The sequence below is a fragment of the Arachis stenosperma genome, chromosome 1 (assembly GCF_014773155.1).
Source record: "Arachis stenosperma cultivar V10309 chromosome 1, arast.V10309.gnm1.PFL2, whole genome shotgun sequence".
Classification (NCBI taxonomy): Eukaryota; Viridiplantae; Streptophyta; class Magnoliopsida; order Fabales; family Fabaceae; genus Arachis; species Arachis stenosperma.
Window position 1 is genome coordinate 5378077 of NC_080377.1, and position 15773 is coordinate 5393849.

Here is a 15773-nt window from a genome sequence, read left to right on the forward strand (position 1 = left end):
TAAATTATATAAAAAAATACTTTGTCATTTTCACAGAGAAAAAAATATTTACTCAATAATCTTTATTCCCGTTCCAACTCACCCCGAATAATGAACTAAATTAGAGAATCCTATGAGTAATGCAAAAAAAAAAAAAAAAAAAAAAAACTCATCAGCTGCTCATGCAAGTCACTCGCTAACAAAAGAAAATCAAATACAAAGCTGATTACAAAAATTCATATATATTTGAATTAAAAAAAAAAAGCAAACTAAAATTGATTTTTATGCAGATTGAGCTGTTGACGGCATAGAAGACGGAATCGAATAAAAGTAGAATCCTATGCGCCATATTATATTCTAACGATGCATACTTATTATTATTAATAATAATATATATCAGTGATTGTTATTAGCATTTTGTTAATCCATTTCTTTTGCACACTTATAAACAAATTAAAGGGTTTGTGAAAAGGTTTTTCTAATGTATGTTGAAATTACAGGAGTCAAATCCCATTAAATCCAGAATATATAGGTATCACTATATATGCTGACTTATTGACTCTATGCTTTATTTATTTATTTATTTTCCTCCATTGCTTCCTTATCTTCCACTAGTCTATTTTATTATTTTTTTTTTTTCAAAGGTACTAATTAAGAAGGGTTTGATAATTTTAGTCATTTCTTTTGCAACAGTTAATGATAGGTCACAAATCATAATTAACAATAATGCTGATGACACCCACATTTTTAAAAGAAAATTATGTGCTTTTCATACACAGAGAGTTCTATTTAAATATCTAATTGTTTACTTAACAAAATTATTAATTTTATTGTTAAGTATCGAAATTTTTTGCAGGTACCATCTTCCACCTCCTCATAAAGAATTCGGACGGCAGCACTTCAATTTCAACACAAGTAAGACAAAAGGTGTCTAGACCTTATTTCTGAGTCCAAAAACAACTCAATTTCGAATAACTCCAAAACAAACATCAAACCAATTTCATAATATATTTTTTTAAAAATTAATTTATATCTAAAAATTAAAGATTAAAATCTATTTTATGTTAATCCAATAATAAGGTATAATTGTCCAAGTTCTGTGAGATTCAGACCCTTGTTATCTTCCTAAAGTGTAACGCTTGTTGAACCTATTAAAATTAGGCTTTAAATAAAAAAAATCATGTAATTATGTATGTATTTTTAAAAGCTAAATTAGAGGATGATTTTGAAAGCATAAAATTTATTTATATTTATCAAAATTAAAAGTCTAACATAATCTGATATAATAAATATTTAATTTTTTTTATATTTATGTATATATGATTGTGTTTGGATTTAAGGACAGGATAGATAAAAAATAAAAATACAAAAATTATATTTTTTATTTAGTGATAAATTGAATATAAGATACAATAAATAATTAAAATTTTAATTTATTTTTTTCACATAAAATTTTAAAATAATAAAATGGTAAAAAAAATATAATTATGAATAATTGATAGTGACAATAAATAAATTGTGTCTCTGTTCAGTGTTTTTGTGTCTTTTTTAACAAAAAAAATATAAAATACACTGATTCAATGTCTCAAAAATATTTCTGTCTATATTTCATTTAACAAACACAATTTTATATTTTTACGTCAATGTCTTAGTATCTTGTATTTATAAACAAACATAGTCTATAACCATTTTAAATTTTAAAAGTTGTCTTACATACCAAATACAATTATTATTATTATTATTATTATTATTATTATTATTATTATTATTATTATTATTATTATTTGGATTCATTAAAAATATTTCTTGTTTGATTTACTAAATATGTGGTATATCTTTTAAAAACTTATATTTCAAAAGTCTAAAAACTGAAAGATTTACCAAATCAACTTTTAAATTTTAATTGATCTTTGTTGCTAATTATATACATTATGTTAATTAAATAATCTATATAACCATGTATCAAATTAACTCAATTTCCTCGTCATATTTATTAACATCCTTTTTACTAGAAAGGTTCCTTGCAAAATTTATTGTTATAACTTAAACTTGCTACTTAAAACGTTAATTCCATCCGATGCTAGATTTAAAGATGCATAATAGATCTATATAGATATGATGAACTATTTCGTAATAAATTTAGATATTTTAAAGTAAGAAAATTGATAAAATAATAAAATGAAGACGAGAAAATTATTATTGATTTTATAATTTTTATAAAAGATATGTTTTACTATTTTAATTTAAAAGCGATTTATTTTTTATATTATTACTGTTCGATTGTTTATCGGGTTTGAGGTCAGTTGGGCGGTTTGTCGTGAGCAATTTGGGAGTTGAGGTATCTGGAGTTGGACGCGAGCTTCGCGAGGAAGAGTGCTACTACGAGCAGCGGTGGATCGATAGGTGGGACTACATGTAAAGACACTCTAATGTTAAAATAAGTGTCTATACTACGAAGCGGTTAATTAGGGTAAAAAATGACATACTTTAAAGAGGGATAAATCTCTCCTTTTTTATACCTTATACTCGAATGAGCCTTTTTATTTAGACTCATTTGCCTGGAAACTTTCGCTAACTGTTCAGATCATTTTCAGAAAGTAGTGTGACACATGAATCATTTTTGACTCGCACGGTCGAAGTCCCGTTGGATTGGCAGTTTGCAAAATAAACCTCCGGACCTTATTAAACTGGATCAGAACAATTACTTTATCAAATTTTTCGATTTCATCATGCATAACCTAAGCTCAAAGAAAAAAGAGATAATAAAGCCCTATAAAAAATATGCCAAGAAATTTATAATAAAGTCTAATTACAGTGACCGAATTTATTACCTTTATATTTAAGTATATTAGATTATAAAAAAAATAAAAAATAAGATAATTTTTTTATTATTTATTGCAATTTTTGAATAATCATCTAAGTTTCAATGTATCACTTTTTAATTTTGGTGTTAGGCTTTTAAAAGTGTTTTCAAACAATATAAAAACTTTATATTTTTTTATGTGAAGAACATAAATTTAAAAATCAAATTTATAATTTATAATTTTTTAAATATACAAATTTGAGCATTAGATTTAAATTTTTTATTTTATTTTTTTAAACATACAAATCTAATTCTCAGATTTGTATTTTAGCATTAAAAAAAATTTAAAAATGCAAATCAAATCTTAAATGTTGTATTTCAAACAAAACTGAATTTTCGATTTGTTCATTATCTTCACAATACCACAAATTAGACTCTAAATTTTGTATCTTAGATAAAACTGAATCTCTGATTTACAAATTCTAATTTAAAAAAAAAAAATCTCTTTTCATATCCATAAAAAATATACCATAACTCCATAACTAGACATAACACATACTAAATCTTGGTTACTAAAAAAATTAGCCTCAATGCATATGTTTAGTTAGTCACAGACTTTGAGAGCAAAGAGGGTCAGAATCCATAAAGTGTGAGAAACAGGACAGTGTACTGAAGTGGCTTGGCAAAGTACACATATAGATACACCCTTTTTGCATATATGGTTCAATTCAACACTTCAAGTATTAGATTTTCATTTTGCAGTCTTTGGGACAATCAATTTGATGTTAGCCAAAAGATACATATATATACAGGAAAATTTTCAAGTGTACCGTCATACTGATGTTTCAGTAATTTTTAACCATTGATCTTAATTATAAAAAATATATATAATATATATAATTAAGATCAACGGTTAAAAATCACTAATACACCGGTACGACGGTACATTTGAAAATCTTCCTATATACATAGTAGTAGAAAGTTTTCTACTAATTAAAGTATAGTATTCAACTTATTGTAGCAGAAACTAAAGTATTAGTTTGTTCACCAGATAAAGTTCTTTTCATTTCTTTAAAGACTTAATCAGAGATTAAGATCCAAATACTATAACTAGATCGATCAAAAGATTTCAGGATGTCGAATGTGAATTAATTTTTAATTAATTTATATGTCCAAGAAAATTGATCTTTTTACTTATGCATCTGATATTAATAATTGTTGATTCTCAAAGAGAGAGGTGATACCGGCTATAATACCAACAATTTAGAGTTCATAATTTAAAATTTAGTATTTAGAGGGTGGTAACTGTTATTTCTTTTTCTTCACAATTCATGTGATGATCGATTTTTATTTACTTAATTATAAGAAAATTGAATATGTTGGAGATTTTTTGTGTCTTGTTATGATATTTGATTGCATTATTTTGTATGAGTTTGAATACATTAAAACATTTGATTATATCTGTTGCAAATGTTTGATTACTTTGGAAAGAATCTCGTTGTTTCAAACTATTTATTTTACATAGATTTTTAATTGCGTACTAATTTTTAATTTTGAGTCATTGTTGTCGTGGCCGTAAAGATTTTAGTGTCGGATATTATCGACGTTTACTGATGATTTATTTGTCAATAAATTTTTGTTAATGTTGTAAGTGTAATAAGTATATAAAGTTAGTCCCATATAAAAGAAAATAAGAAAGAGTGAGGAGTTTATAAAATAAGAAACCCATTAATTTATTATTTTAAAATTTTTGAGTTAGATGTGGTGTCTTCTTATTTTATATTCTCTAAATTCATGAAATGAATTGTAGTAAGCATATCAAAAGATCCATGTAATAACGAATGTTATGATACCAAATCATGTGTGCACGTGGATGGAGATTAGGAATTTGCATGTATATTCTTAGGGTTATTCATTCACCTCATACAAGATTACCACTAAAGATAGGATCTATATATACTTTTAATTTGCATTTAAAGGAAAAGATAATAAACAAAAAGTAAAAGAAGAAGACATGAAGAATCCATGGGGTGTATATGTATCATTTTATTTTAGACCTAGCTAGGCTAAAGAATCACTCAAAAGATTGTGCCAACTTTTATAGAAACCTTTTTCTTCAGATACAAATGTTTTTACAAAAGCAAAGTAGTTTACATGCATAAGAACTTTAGACTGAAGTAGCATTAAATTTAGAGCTTAACTTTATTATTAACTGCTACTCTTCTACCCTCAAATCATAGAAGAATCTCACAAAATTATTGCTTGAATAAAACCATGCCCATAACATTAAATTTTAATAATCTATAATAACTTAGTACATGTTTTAGGGTTAAATAAGTTTTTTTTTTTTCTCTTTGTAAAATTTTGTGATTTTTCATTTTATTTCCTACAGATTATTTTTGTCAAATTTTTAAATCTTTAGTTTTGATTCTTGGAATAAATAATTTGTCTTTGTTAAATGTTAACATGATGGCAAGAAATTGCATATAATATAATAATAGAGGTAAATTAATAAAACCAGAGATTTTTAAACTTTTGGGACCAAAATCGACTTTAATTTGCTTTTCATTTTTTTTACAGAAACATTAAAAAAAAATCATCAAATTTTTAGCTTGAAAATATCAAATATTGATTTATGAAGATTAACAATTAAGTCTGTCTTAATTTTTTGATATAAACTATATATAGTAGTCACTATTCAGTAGTAAGTAATTATATTACCTAATGATCTAGTAATTTTTTTTGGATTGTCCACGATATTTTTTAATTTGACAGGTAAAAAATTAATTCGTTGCAAATATGAATTTTATTTAAAGATCTGTTACTGATTAGCTAATATCAAAACTCTAACACTTATTTAAATAAATAAGTGAGCTATACATTCGATCAATCCAAGTCGATTCTAAAACAATAGAATAAAAGAACAAGGTGATTTATTTATTTATTAAGAAACAAATCCAATCATCTTAGTCCTTAAGACGCATCATATATATATATATATATATATATATATATGTAGATATACCATCCATAATTATGATCTTTTGTGCTTTTATGATTGAGTAAAAGAGCATATAATGCACGAACTCATATGAAGAATGAAAAATTAAAGATATCAAATTTTGTAGAAATAAGTGCCATAGACCATAGTATAGCCGCTTTCAATATTAAACAAGGTGTGTTATATGTATTTCTAAAGCAAAGCAAGTTGGTCATACATAGTAGTACTCAGTAGATTCCCCATTCCCTACTTATTTAGAAAAAAGAATGCTTTAGTGGAGTATATACTTTAGGTTTTAGACACATCATATATATATATACTCACCTACTCCATCAAGATTCCCACACTAGCAGCTAGGTCATTACCATAATAATTAAGCTAATAAGATTTAAATAAAAATTTCATATATATCCGATTAAGGTGCATGAACTTTTCTAGCTAATTGTAAATTAATGATTTTTTTTTAATTTTTCTTGTATCCTTAATTCCTTATATTACACTTTGTCATGATTATAATTGGTTTTGGTTTGAATCTATTGTTTGAGTAGAGGATACACTATAGGGTCTTATTGAAGGGGAAATAACTAATAAGAGGCCAAAAAACTGATGAAAAAGATCATTATACATTGGCATAGACAAATTAATACTTTTAAAAGTTTGGAGAAGGTTGAAGCAATTCCTCTTTCAGAAAAGAGGAAAAGGAAAATAAGAAAGTTAATAATTGAACGTATAATTTTGTACCAAGTATTTGGTCCAAATTCATCTATAACAATTGAGAAAGTATAGAGAGCCAATGAAGTATCTATACAATGTGTATAATTGAAGTATAGGGATGTTCGATTTCGTAGGATATCAGATGTTTATTATCCCTGATATTCGAATGGTTATTCTGGATAGTATGAGTGTATTGTGTTTGAGAAATTAGTAGTATTTTACTCTAAATGTTCATTTTTTAACTCATATTAGACCAAATAAATAGCTCATTGTACACATCATATAGGAAAAATCTAGGGGACCAGCAATTTTATTGAATTTTGGCCAGCATGTAACCAGCAGAGAAAGGTGAGCCATTAGATGAAATCTCACACCAATCTCACACCATTAAATCATCATTGATGGCTATTTGATGGCTATCAATCACAAAAAGTACTGGCTCATAGCATTGCTCTATTGTATAAATACTCTATTGATTCCCTAGCAAAATTCATAACAATTTTGTACGTAATCAACATATAAATATAGTCCATTTAAGAAAAGTAACCAACTAATAAGTATGTTTACAACCAACAAAAAAATTATAAAAAAATTAGTATATATTCTAAGAATATTCACAAAATATCAAAATATTTTGGCCACGAGATATGTTTTATGTCCAAATTAAAATTCAAACTATCGATCTCCTAGTCCTAGTTAAAGAACCAAGTGATAAATAACTAAGCTACATTCTCGACCGCCATAGTTATTAGAATCAACTAGTAATTGATGTGATTAAAATATCGAGTCACTCAATTAGTTGACTTGGTGAAATTGAATAAATATATAAAATTATAAAAAAGCATAATTACAATTTAGAGTGCATGAAGAATTGATGCATGTTATTTAAATATATAAAAATATAATTTAATTTTATTTATATAATACATATTTAAAAAAAGTTCTGTATAAAATTATAATTTAATTTATCCTATCTTATGTAATATATTTAATAAAATGTACTTACTGGATAGGTTGCAAACTAACCTAATGATTGATTGCTAGTTATCTCACTAAGCTAGAAAACCTTGGTTAGCTAGCAATTATTAAGGCTGCCCTTGTTTTTTAGGATTTAGACTGAGATCGAATATTATTGTGTTTGATGATCAAAGATTAAAATTTTAGTTTTAGAATATAAATTTTTAGTTATTTTAATACTTTTAAAAAGTGAAAATAAAATATAAGGAAAATTTAAAAAGTGAAAATACAAGGGACTGAAAGTTTTATAAATAAAACTAAAATTTTAATAATTTTTTTAAAAATATTTTTCTTTAATTTTTTAAATTTTAAATTTATCTTTTGTTACGCCCTGGCCCAAACAGTCTGTGGGCCGACCTGACCCATAGACCACCTGACCCGAGTGGTCAGGTGAAAGCAGCTCAACCACCGACTCGGACACGCGTCCTTGACAGCTCTCCACTACAGCTGTATGAGGAAGTTTTGAGGAAGGTGGGTCTATACTTGCGGGACCCACTTCTGACACGGTATATATGGGGAGAGTCCTACCCCTCTCCCAAGGTACGTCACATACCATTCTCTCACTTTTCGCTTGTACACTTGACTGACTAGAGCGTCGGAGTGTCTTTACAGGTGACACCCTCCCTCTCCACACGAAGAGCTCGGGACGTCGGCTACACCTCCTCCAACCTAGCAACCCGGAACCAGGCGATTCCCCCTCTCATCAACCGAAGTACCAACCCAAACCGTTCGGTACCCGACTTATCGTACATCTTTTAATCTCGATATTTATTTTAAACTAATAAATATGATATTGAGACATAACTCAATTCACATTTTACACCAAATATAATATAAAGACTTAATTTAGTTTTTATCTCTCAATCTCTATCTCATAATATTTATCTCTCAGTTTTAGTCTCACTTTTAAACGCATCCTAAACTAGCTTGTACTTTATTTTATGTAGTGTCTTTTAATAAATATATTACATAAAATAAGTTAAATTTAGATTTTTTATAAATTTAATCCATTAATTTAATTTAAACCATTCTACTAATAACCCACCGATTCAACTGCAGAACCAATGATCTAATCTAATGATAGTTTTTGGTCACTGATCTATTATATTTATTTTTTATTTTTTTGGGTATGTGGCCTCTACTATTATTTGCTAGCTTTCTGGTTTTGGTATTTTTTTTTCTATTAATTTTGGTTGGCTTTAAGTGGCCTTTAAAAAATAGTGGTGGTTTAGCCAGCCCACTTAGACGAGACCAAAAACAGAAAAACTAGCCCACTTGAAATTTTATCAACTACTAACTTTATTTTGGTTATTCCTAATTTCCGGGAAAATGTCTACCAAATTAGGTTTTTTTTCTTGGGCGTTAGCCCCGATTCTATATATATATCTGACTATTTTTGTCTAAAAATATAAGTTAATTATTAAATTACTCTTCCACCTTAATCCATGATAACAATAAAGAAGTCTCATGATTCACAAATTTAGCCCAACAGAATACATAAATTCATACAATTTTAGTCTTTATCTTATCTTATCTTTATTTGCTTTTATCTTTCATAGGTCAATACTCTATATATACTTAATTTTACCTTCATAGTTTACACTTTAATTCAATTCAATTCGATCAATCAAAAAATACAAAGTATAATATTCTTCATCTCTTCTTTTCTTATTCTTTCACAATTTTATCATGATATCAGAGTTTTGGTATCTTCTTTAAAAAGGATACATAAACAATCAATCAACAATCAATAAAAATTCGCATTCTTTTCTTTTTTTATTCTTTCACAATTTTATCATGGTATCAGAATCAGGTTCTCCTTCTCCCTCGTCTTCAAACCCTAGAAATTTTTGCAAAACATGAGGACGATCAAAGAGATTTTCTTGAGACACTACTACTCTCTTTGGCTGTCACCATCACTATCACCACCGTCACACATGAATTCTAACGACGTAGAGAATCACGGGAACAGCGACGTCGCCATAGAACAAAGGAAGATCAACAAAGAGGAGGGGAGAGGCGAATCACCCTCAATTTTCTCGTTCGTGTGCGAAATCTGCATTGACACTAAAATCGAAGCGGAAAATTTCTCTATAACCGGTTGCAGCCACTCATATTGTACGGATTGCATGGTGAATTACGTTGGTTCTAAGCTTGACGACAACGTGATTAATATCCAGTTTCCGTTACCCCACTGTGGTAGTTTCTTGGAACTCGACGGTTGCCGCGAGGTTCTGCCAAAGATGATTTTCGATCGGTGGGATAAGTTATTGTGTGAAGCTGCTGTTGTTGAGAACGAGAGCGAGAGATTCATATATTGTCCCTTCAAGGACTACTCTGCCCTTATGATCGTCGACGATGATTCACCGACGGAATCAGAATGCCCTAGCTGTAATAGGCAGATCTGCGTCTCGTGCGAGACAGTTTGGCATCATGGGAGCACGTGCGAAGAATTTGGGAGGACAGATAATAAATATAGAGTAGTGATGGAGGTAGCGACCAGGAACTAGTGGATGAGGTGCCCAAACTGCAGGTTCTTTGTTGAGAAAAAAACGTTTCACGTGTGATAAAATTCGTTGCAGGTGCGGACATTTGTTCTGTTACAACTATGGAAATAGTTGGGATTCCACCTGCGAGTGTTATCTCACCACCCTCGATACCACCCTCAAGAAAAATGCTACCCATCCTTTAAATATTGTCCTTCATTCAATCTTTAAATCTAATATTTTATTATTTTAATTTTTAATTAATCATGTTTTTTATTTTTAAAAAACCACTTTTGTTTTTATTTAATTTATTATCATGATATCAAAGCTTTGGTATCCTCCTTGAAGAGAATATATAAGCTATCATCTTTCCGGTGAAAAATCACCCTACTTCTTTTTCAACCTTCTCCCACAATAATCAATCTTCCAATTTATCTCAGAATCCAACCAATCTCTATTACATCCATTAAAGTAAAAATTCAACATTAATCTCGGTTACCCTGTTATAACAAGAAACAACAATCATTCATGAAATAGTCACTATGGCCTGTCTGCGCCTTCTTCCAATAGTTCCATCTGCGCCTTCTTCCGGCAGTTCCGTTTGCATTCTGTTTCAGCAGTCATGTCTGCATTCTATTTCAACAGTTCAATCTGCACTCTATTTTAGCAGTTCCATCTGCACTTTTATCACGCTCTACGCGCCCTCTTTTATTGCGCTCTATGCGCCCTCTGAAGACCACTCTTATTGCGCCATACGCGCCCTTTAAATATCAATCTTATTGGCTCTACGCGCTTATTTTTTCTTTTTTTTAATATCGATGCTCAAGTACGGCATCTCCTTTTATATTTTTGTCGCCGGCAGCTCAAGCTCCGCCGCACACAATTTTTTGAAGATCACTGCTCAAACACAGTATATCCTTTTATATTTTTGCCGTCGGCAACTCAAGCTCCGCCACCACGTCAGACGCTCAACAATTTCATCGGAATTTATCCAAGCTGTAGATTATTGACATCTTCCATCCACCGCTTGCGGATGCGTATTAAACTACTCTTCCACCTTATCCCATGACAACAAAGAAGTCTCGTGACCCACAAATTCAGCCCAAAAGAATACATAAATTTAATTACAATTTTAGTCTTTATCTTATCTTATCTTTATCTTTATCTTATCTTTATTTACTTTTATCTTTCATAAACCAATACTCTATATATACTTAGTTTTACCTTCATAGTTTACACTTCAATTCAATTCAATTCAATCAATTAAGAAATACAAAGTATAATATTCTTTATCTCTTCTTTTTTTATTCTTTCACAATTTTATCATTAATAATAATATTGACAAATGAACACTTGTAAAAAAAATTGTTAACATAAAAAATATTTGGATTGTTTACACTTGTTTAACAATAAACCTATTTAATGCTTATTACATTTACACCAGCTTGTTGCTTATTAATTAAGTGTGCTACAATTGAGGAATTAGGCTGAGTTTGTTTCTATTATATATTATATTATTTTCAGGCTATTTAAGGTTTTTTTTATTTTTTTTTATAACTAGAATTAAAAGAAAAAAAAAAAGACAAAGCCAAATTAATTGGCTTGGGTCATGTAAGAATTTGCCGTTCTAGCCATATGCATGATTAGCTACATACTTAGTTGTTCTTTGAATCAAGTTAATACTAATCTTCTAATTGTAATTTATAGTCTGTTGAATCTTATATATCAAGTCCCTTTAAGAATAAGATAATCAAGCTTCCTTTTTTTATAATATTGAAAATGAAGAAGGATTGGATTTTTTCAATTTTTTTTATTTGAGAAGATAAAATATAATTTTTTATAATTAATTTTATAAATGAGATAAAAAAATAAAAAATATTAAAATAAATTAAAAATTACACTTTATTTTTTTAATTAAAAAAATAATTAAGAGAATTTATTTCCGAATGCATGCATCCATACAATCTGCTCCACAGAGCACATCTATGTCATCAGGCTCTTCAAGATTGAGGTGTCTATCCAAGCTAATCTCTAATTACAATATCGATAATGGTCCTGCTATGTTACTAACAGTATTTCTGTCAATTTCTGCCAATTCTTATTTGTAATTGTGTTTAATAAAAGTGTTTTCGTGAATGTGTCTAATAAAAATACTTTTTTATAACTGTATTTAATAGAAATATCTTTATAGATATATTTTTTAGATGTGTCTCTTTATATATATGTTTAAAATATAATAATTAATTATTATTAATAATAAGTTGACTGATAATATGTTGGTACTATGTACTTTTTCTATCGATAATATATATATATATATATATATATATATATATATATATATATATAATTAACTTTACATTCTTTACCAATTATTACATTCAACAAATACAGTAGAATGCTGCCTTCAAGCTTGCAAATGTTGGGATTGATGATGTGCATATGCCATTACTGTTAAGACAAATTAACTTGACTTAACTCTACTGAAATTCATTATTAGTATTTTTTATTAAGAAAACTTTGAAGACTGAGCATTCATATTTAATTGTTATAATAATTAATAAATATTAAATAAGAGTATTTTTGATTAATTTTTTTTAATTACTAAATATTTCAATTAATTTATATTGGACAATATTTTTGGCTAACAATCCAATATTTTTAGTTTAACAATTCAACCTTATACTTTTAACTAACACTTTTAAATATTGTTGGTTAACTATTAATAAAAAACAATAAATTATACTCACTTGTAGCATTGCTTTTTATTTATTTCTAAATCTTCAAATAACGGAATATATTTCAGAACTAATAAACACCTTATTATTATCAAACACAATACATAACCTTGAAACTCTTTATGTATCTCTTCCTAGAATGAAGGAACATACACTTTATAGCTAGCCACGCCATCTTCAACCATTACTTTTTTGGTGGTGGACCTGGTGGAACAGTGAAACCTGGAAAAAAGTTGTAATATTTTAGAAATCACTTAATATATAAAATGAAAATAATATAAGGTTGAGTTATTAATTATTATATATAAAATAATTATATTATGTATATACTAAAATCAATTGTTAATTAATCACCACATATAAAAATACATATTAACATCTCATAAAAGATTTTTTGATGATTGATTATTTAGTAGTTAAAAGAATTTGTGATCAATATGTATAAATATATATTATTTTTAATATATACATAATGACTAATTTAATAATTAATTTTTAGTATATATATAAAATAAATTTTATTAAAAAATTATGAGTAACGTTAACTCACTTCCACACTTGGTACCAACAGCAAGAGGTTTGCCACAAAAGTTCAAGACGTGCAACACTTTCCTCCAATCAAGCAAATCTTCTATTGTAGACCCAGGCGGGTAAGCTATATATATATATATATATATATATATATATATATATAATGCTAACAAATTAAAACTATAACGAAAATAATGTGATTCTTTTAATACACAGAAAATAAACATATTAAAGCATCTCCACACACATAGAATAATTATCAAGGATCCGCTAGAGACACAATGGACTATTTGTACAATGTGTACAATGGCTATTAAGTTATGAAATGAACATCCCCTATAGTACAAGGGATAATAAACATCTTCTCGAAAAATTAGTTTAATTTTTGGGTTTACCAAGGATCGAACTCTTAACATTTCGGATCTAGTGTTTTAATACCATGTCATAATACCACTCATCTCAAAAGCTTCAACTGATGGAAAAATGTAACACTAATAATTATATCTCTAATACTCCATAAACTTCCATTGTATACATTGTATAAATATTTCATTGGCTCCTCATACTTTTCCAATTATCAATTATTAATTAGATGAAGACTCATATTCAGGTGTCGTCACGTGAAATTAATAGTTAAGAATCGATAAATAATTTGATATGTTTGATTAAATTACTATCTAACAGTTGTCAGCAATCAACTTCACATAAATATAACTGCACGTGAGTTTTTATCTATTAATTATTTACGAAATAATATCAATTATTATGTAAAGAAAAACCTTTGGAATTAGTAAGCTATCATCAACCGTTGATTTTGCAACAATAATAATCTTGACCCTTTCCGTATAAAATATTCAAAAAAGTAACTTATTAATTAGTTAAATTTGATGAGTAATTTATTTTAATCACAATTTTCTTTTTTTTTTGTGAAAAAATCACAGAGTCATCATTATATACATTTTCACTTGAGTTTTTGAGATTTCTTTTTAAGAGATAAGTTATTGTCAGTTAGGTGAAAGACAATTTTTGTTAGCGGGTTATCAACACTCAGAAAACAAAGAAATTAAAACAGATAATTATGTGCTCCTTTAATTTAATTACCATGAACAAAAGTCAGTAAGTCACTCATATATTTTCAAATCAACAAAATTAAATTAGTCGACTTAATTATTTACTATTTTAAAAGCTATATATATAATAAGCACAAATATTTTACTAGATGATTATCTCTATGTATAGTGAAACCCTATATATAAATGATTCTTTTTTTTTTCAATGTGGATGAAGAGCTTATATAATCTAACGAAAAAGATGCCACAACTAAATTGCAGTGGCACACCACAAAAACTAAGAAGAAATATGCAATTAAATAAAAAAATAAAAGTATTGAAACAACCACTTTTATAACCTCATAAAAAAATTTAAATCTAAAATGAGAAAAGGACAAATCGATCTCTAACTTTTTTATCTGCAGACATTTAAGTTTCTGAAGATTTAAAAATACATTTAAGTCATTGACCTCTTCAAAATCTGGACATATCGATCCCTGAGTTTAATTTGTCCAATTTTAAAATTTCTCTCACGTATGCATCCGTATCAACCAGGTCAGTACAACAGGAGTCACGTTTGATTTTTTCGATAAATCCGATAGACCCAAGTGAACATGAAGAATCGATATGTCCAAGTTTTGAAAAGGCCAAGGACTTAAATGTATTTTTAAATCTTCGAGAACTTAAATATTTGCGAATCAAAAGATTAAGGACCTATTTATCTTTTTCTCTAAAATTTAATATTGAATTAACCACCTTTAAAAGTCTATAAAAAATTTTAAATTTTTTCATGGACTTCTGAAGTTGGTTAATTCAATAAAAAGAAAAAAGAGAAGAAAAGATGAGTAATTAAAGAAAGTAAACTAAAAAGAAGAGAATGATTACAGACATATTTTACGATTGAGATTAGCGCAGCAGCATGGTAAGTTGGCTTGTTGAATGACGTCACAGCAGCGTTTATTAGGGTTGATAATTGTTGAAGGCTCTCCTATATGCATGTAAATCAAGCACTCTATTTGAAGCCCACGAAGATCGATTTCACAATCCTCTGCTGCTGTAAATGTTGTTGCAATAACCATTCCCATCAACATCAACCAACAAACTATGGAATATTTGGATTTGGATTCATCAGAACCAACCATATTCGATTCTCTCATCTTCTTGTTTATGTTATATTGGTATTTATGTGTGTTTGGTAGTGATACTTAAAATGATGAGTGTATTTATGGAGAGAAAGGGATTTTTAATGTGTGTCATAAACGCGTATTTTATGTTGGCTTGGACATTACTCAGCAAGAATTTCATTGTTTTAATCTACTTATCTATCTATCTACTTAATAATATACTAAAACCGATTTTCTCCTAACTAATAAAAGTGAAGTGTCGATTTCTCATGAATCTATTTTTCTGCTAAAATAAACGCATTATTTTCTCTTCTAACTAGGTTTATTTTAT

At 27.9% G+C, this 15773-nt stretch overlaps 2 protein-coding genes across 3 annotated transcripts; one reads left to right on the forward strand and one right to left on the reverse strand.

Moving 5' to 3' along the window:
* Positions 1 to 9373: 9373 nt before the first annotated feature.
* On the forward strand, positions 9374 to 10024 carry LOC130974083 (uncharacterized). The gene has a single exon (XM_057898839.1). It carries the CDS (start codon positions 9374 to 9376, stop codon positions 10022 to 10024), a length of 651 nt encoding a protein of 216 aa, XP_057754822.1.
* Positions 10025 to 12819: 2795 nt separating this feature from the next.
* LOC130982897 (uncharacterized) lies at positions 12820 to 15491 on the reverse strand. Of its 2 annotated transcripts, XM_057907070.1 has the most exons (3): positions 15208 to 15491; positions 13289 to 13393; positions 12830 to 12960 (listed from the first exon to the last, which is right to left on the reverse strand). In XM_057907070.1, exons 1-3 carry the CDS (start codon positions 15473 to 15475, stop codon positions 12923 to 12925), a joined length of 411 nt encoding a protein of 136 aa, XP_057763053.1. In that variant the 5' UTR covers positions 15476 to 15491; the 3' UTR covers positions 12830 to 12922. The 2 variants fall into 2 exon arrangements, 1 of the variants encoding a protein (XP_057763053.1); XR_009087220.1 differs by lacking the exon at positions 13289 to 13393 and having other exon boundaries at positions 12820 to 12960; positions 15208 to 15327.
* Between the last annotated feature and the right edge of the window lie 282 nt (positions 15492 to 15773).

Coding starts and splice junctions, on each gene's coding strand:
- LOC130974083 (XM_057898839.1), top strand. CDS start 9,374: ATGAGGACGATCAAAGAGATTTTCTTGAGACACTACTACTCTCTTTGG.
- LOC130982897 (XM_057907070.1), bottom strand. CDS start 15,475: ATGAGAGAATCGAATATGGTTGGTTCTGATGAATCCAAATCCAAATAT. Junction 13,394..15,207: donor TAATCTCAATCGTAAAATAT/GTCTGTAATCAT, acceptor ATATATATATAG/CTTACCCGCCTGGGTCTACA. Junction 12,961..13,288: donor TGTTGGTACCAAGTGTGGAA/GTGAGTTAACGT, acceptor ACTTTTTTCCAG/GTTTCACTGTTCCACCAGGT.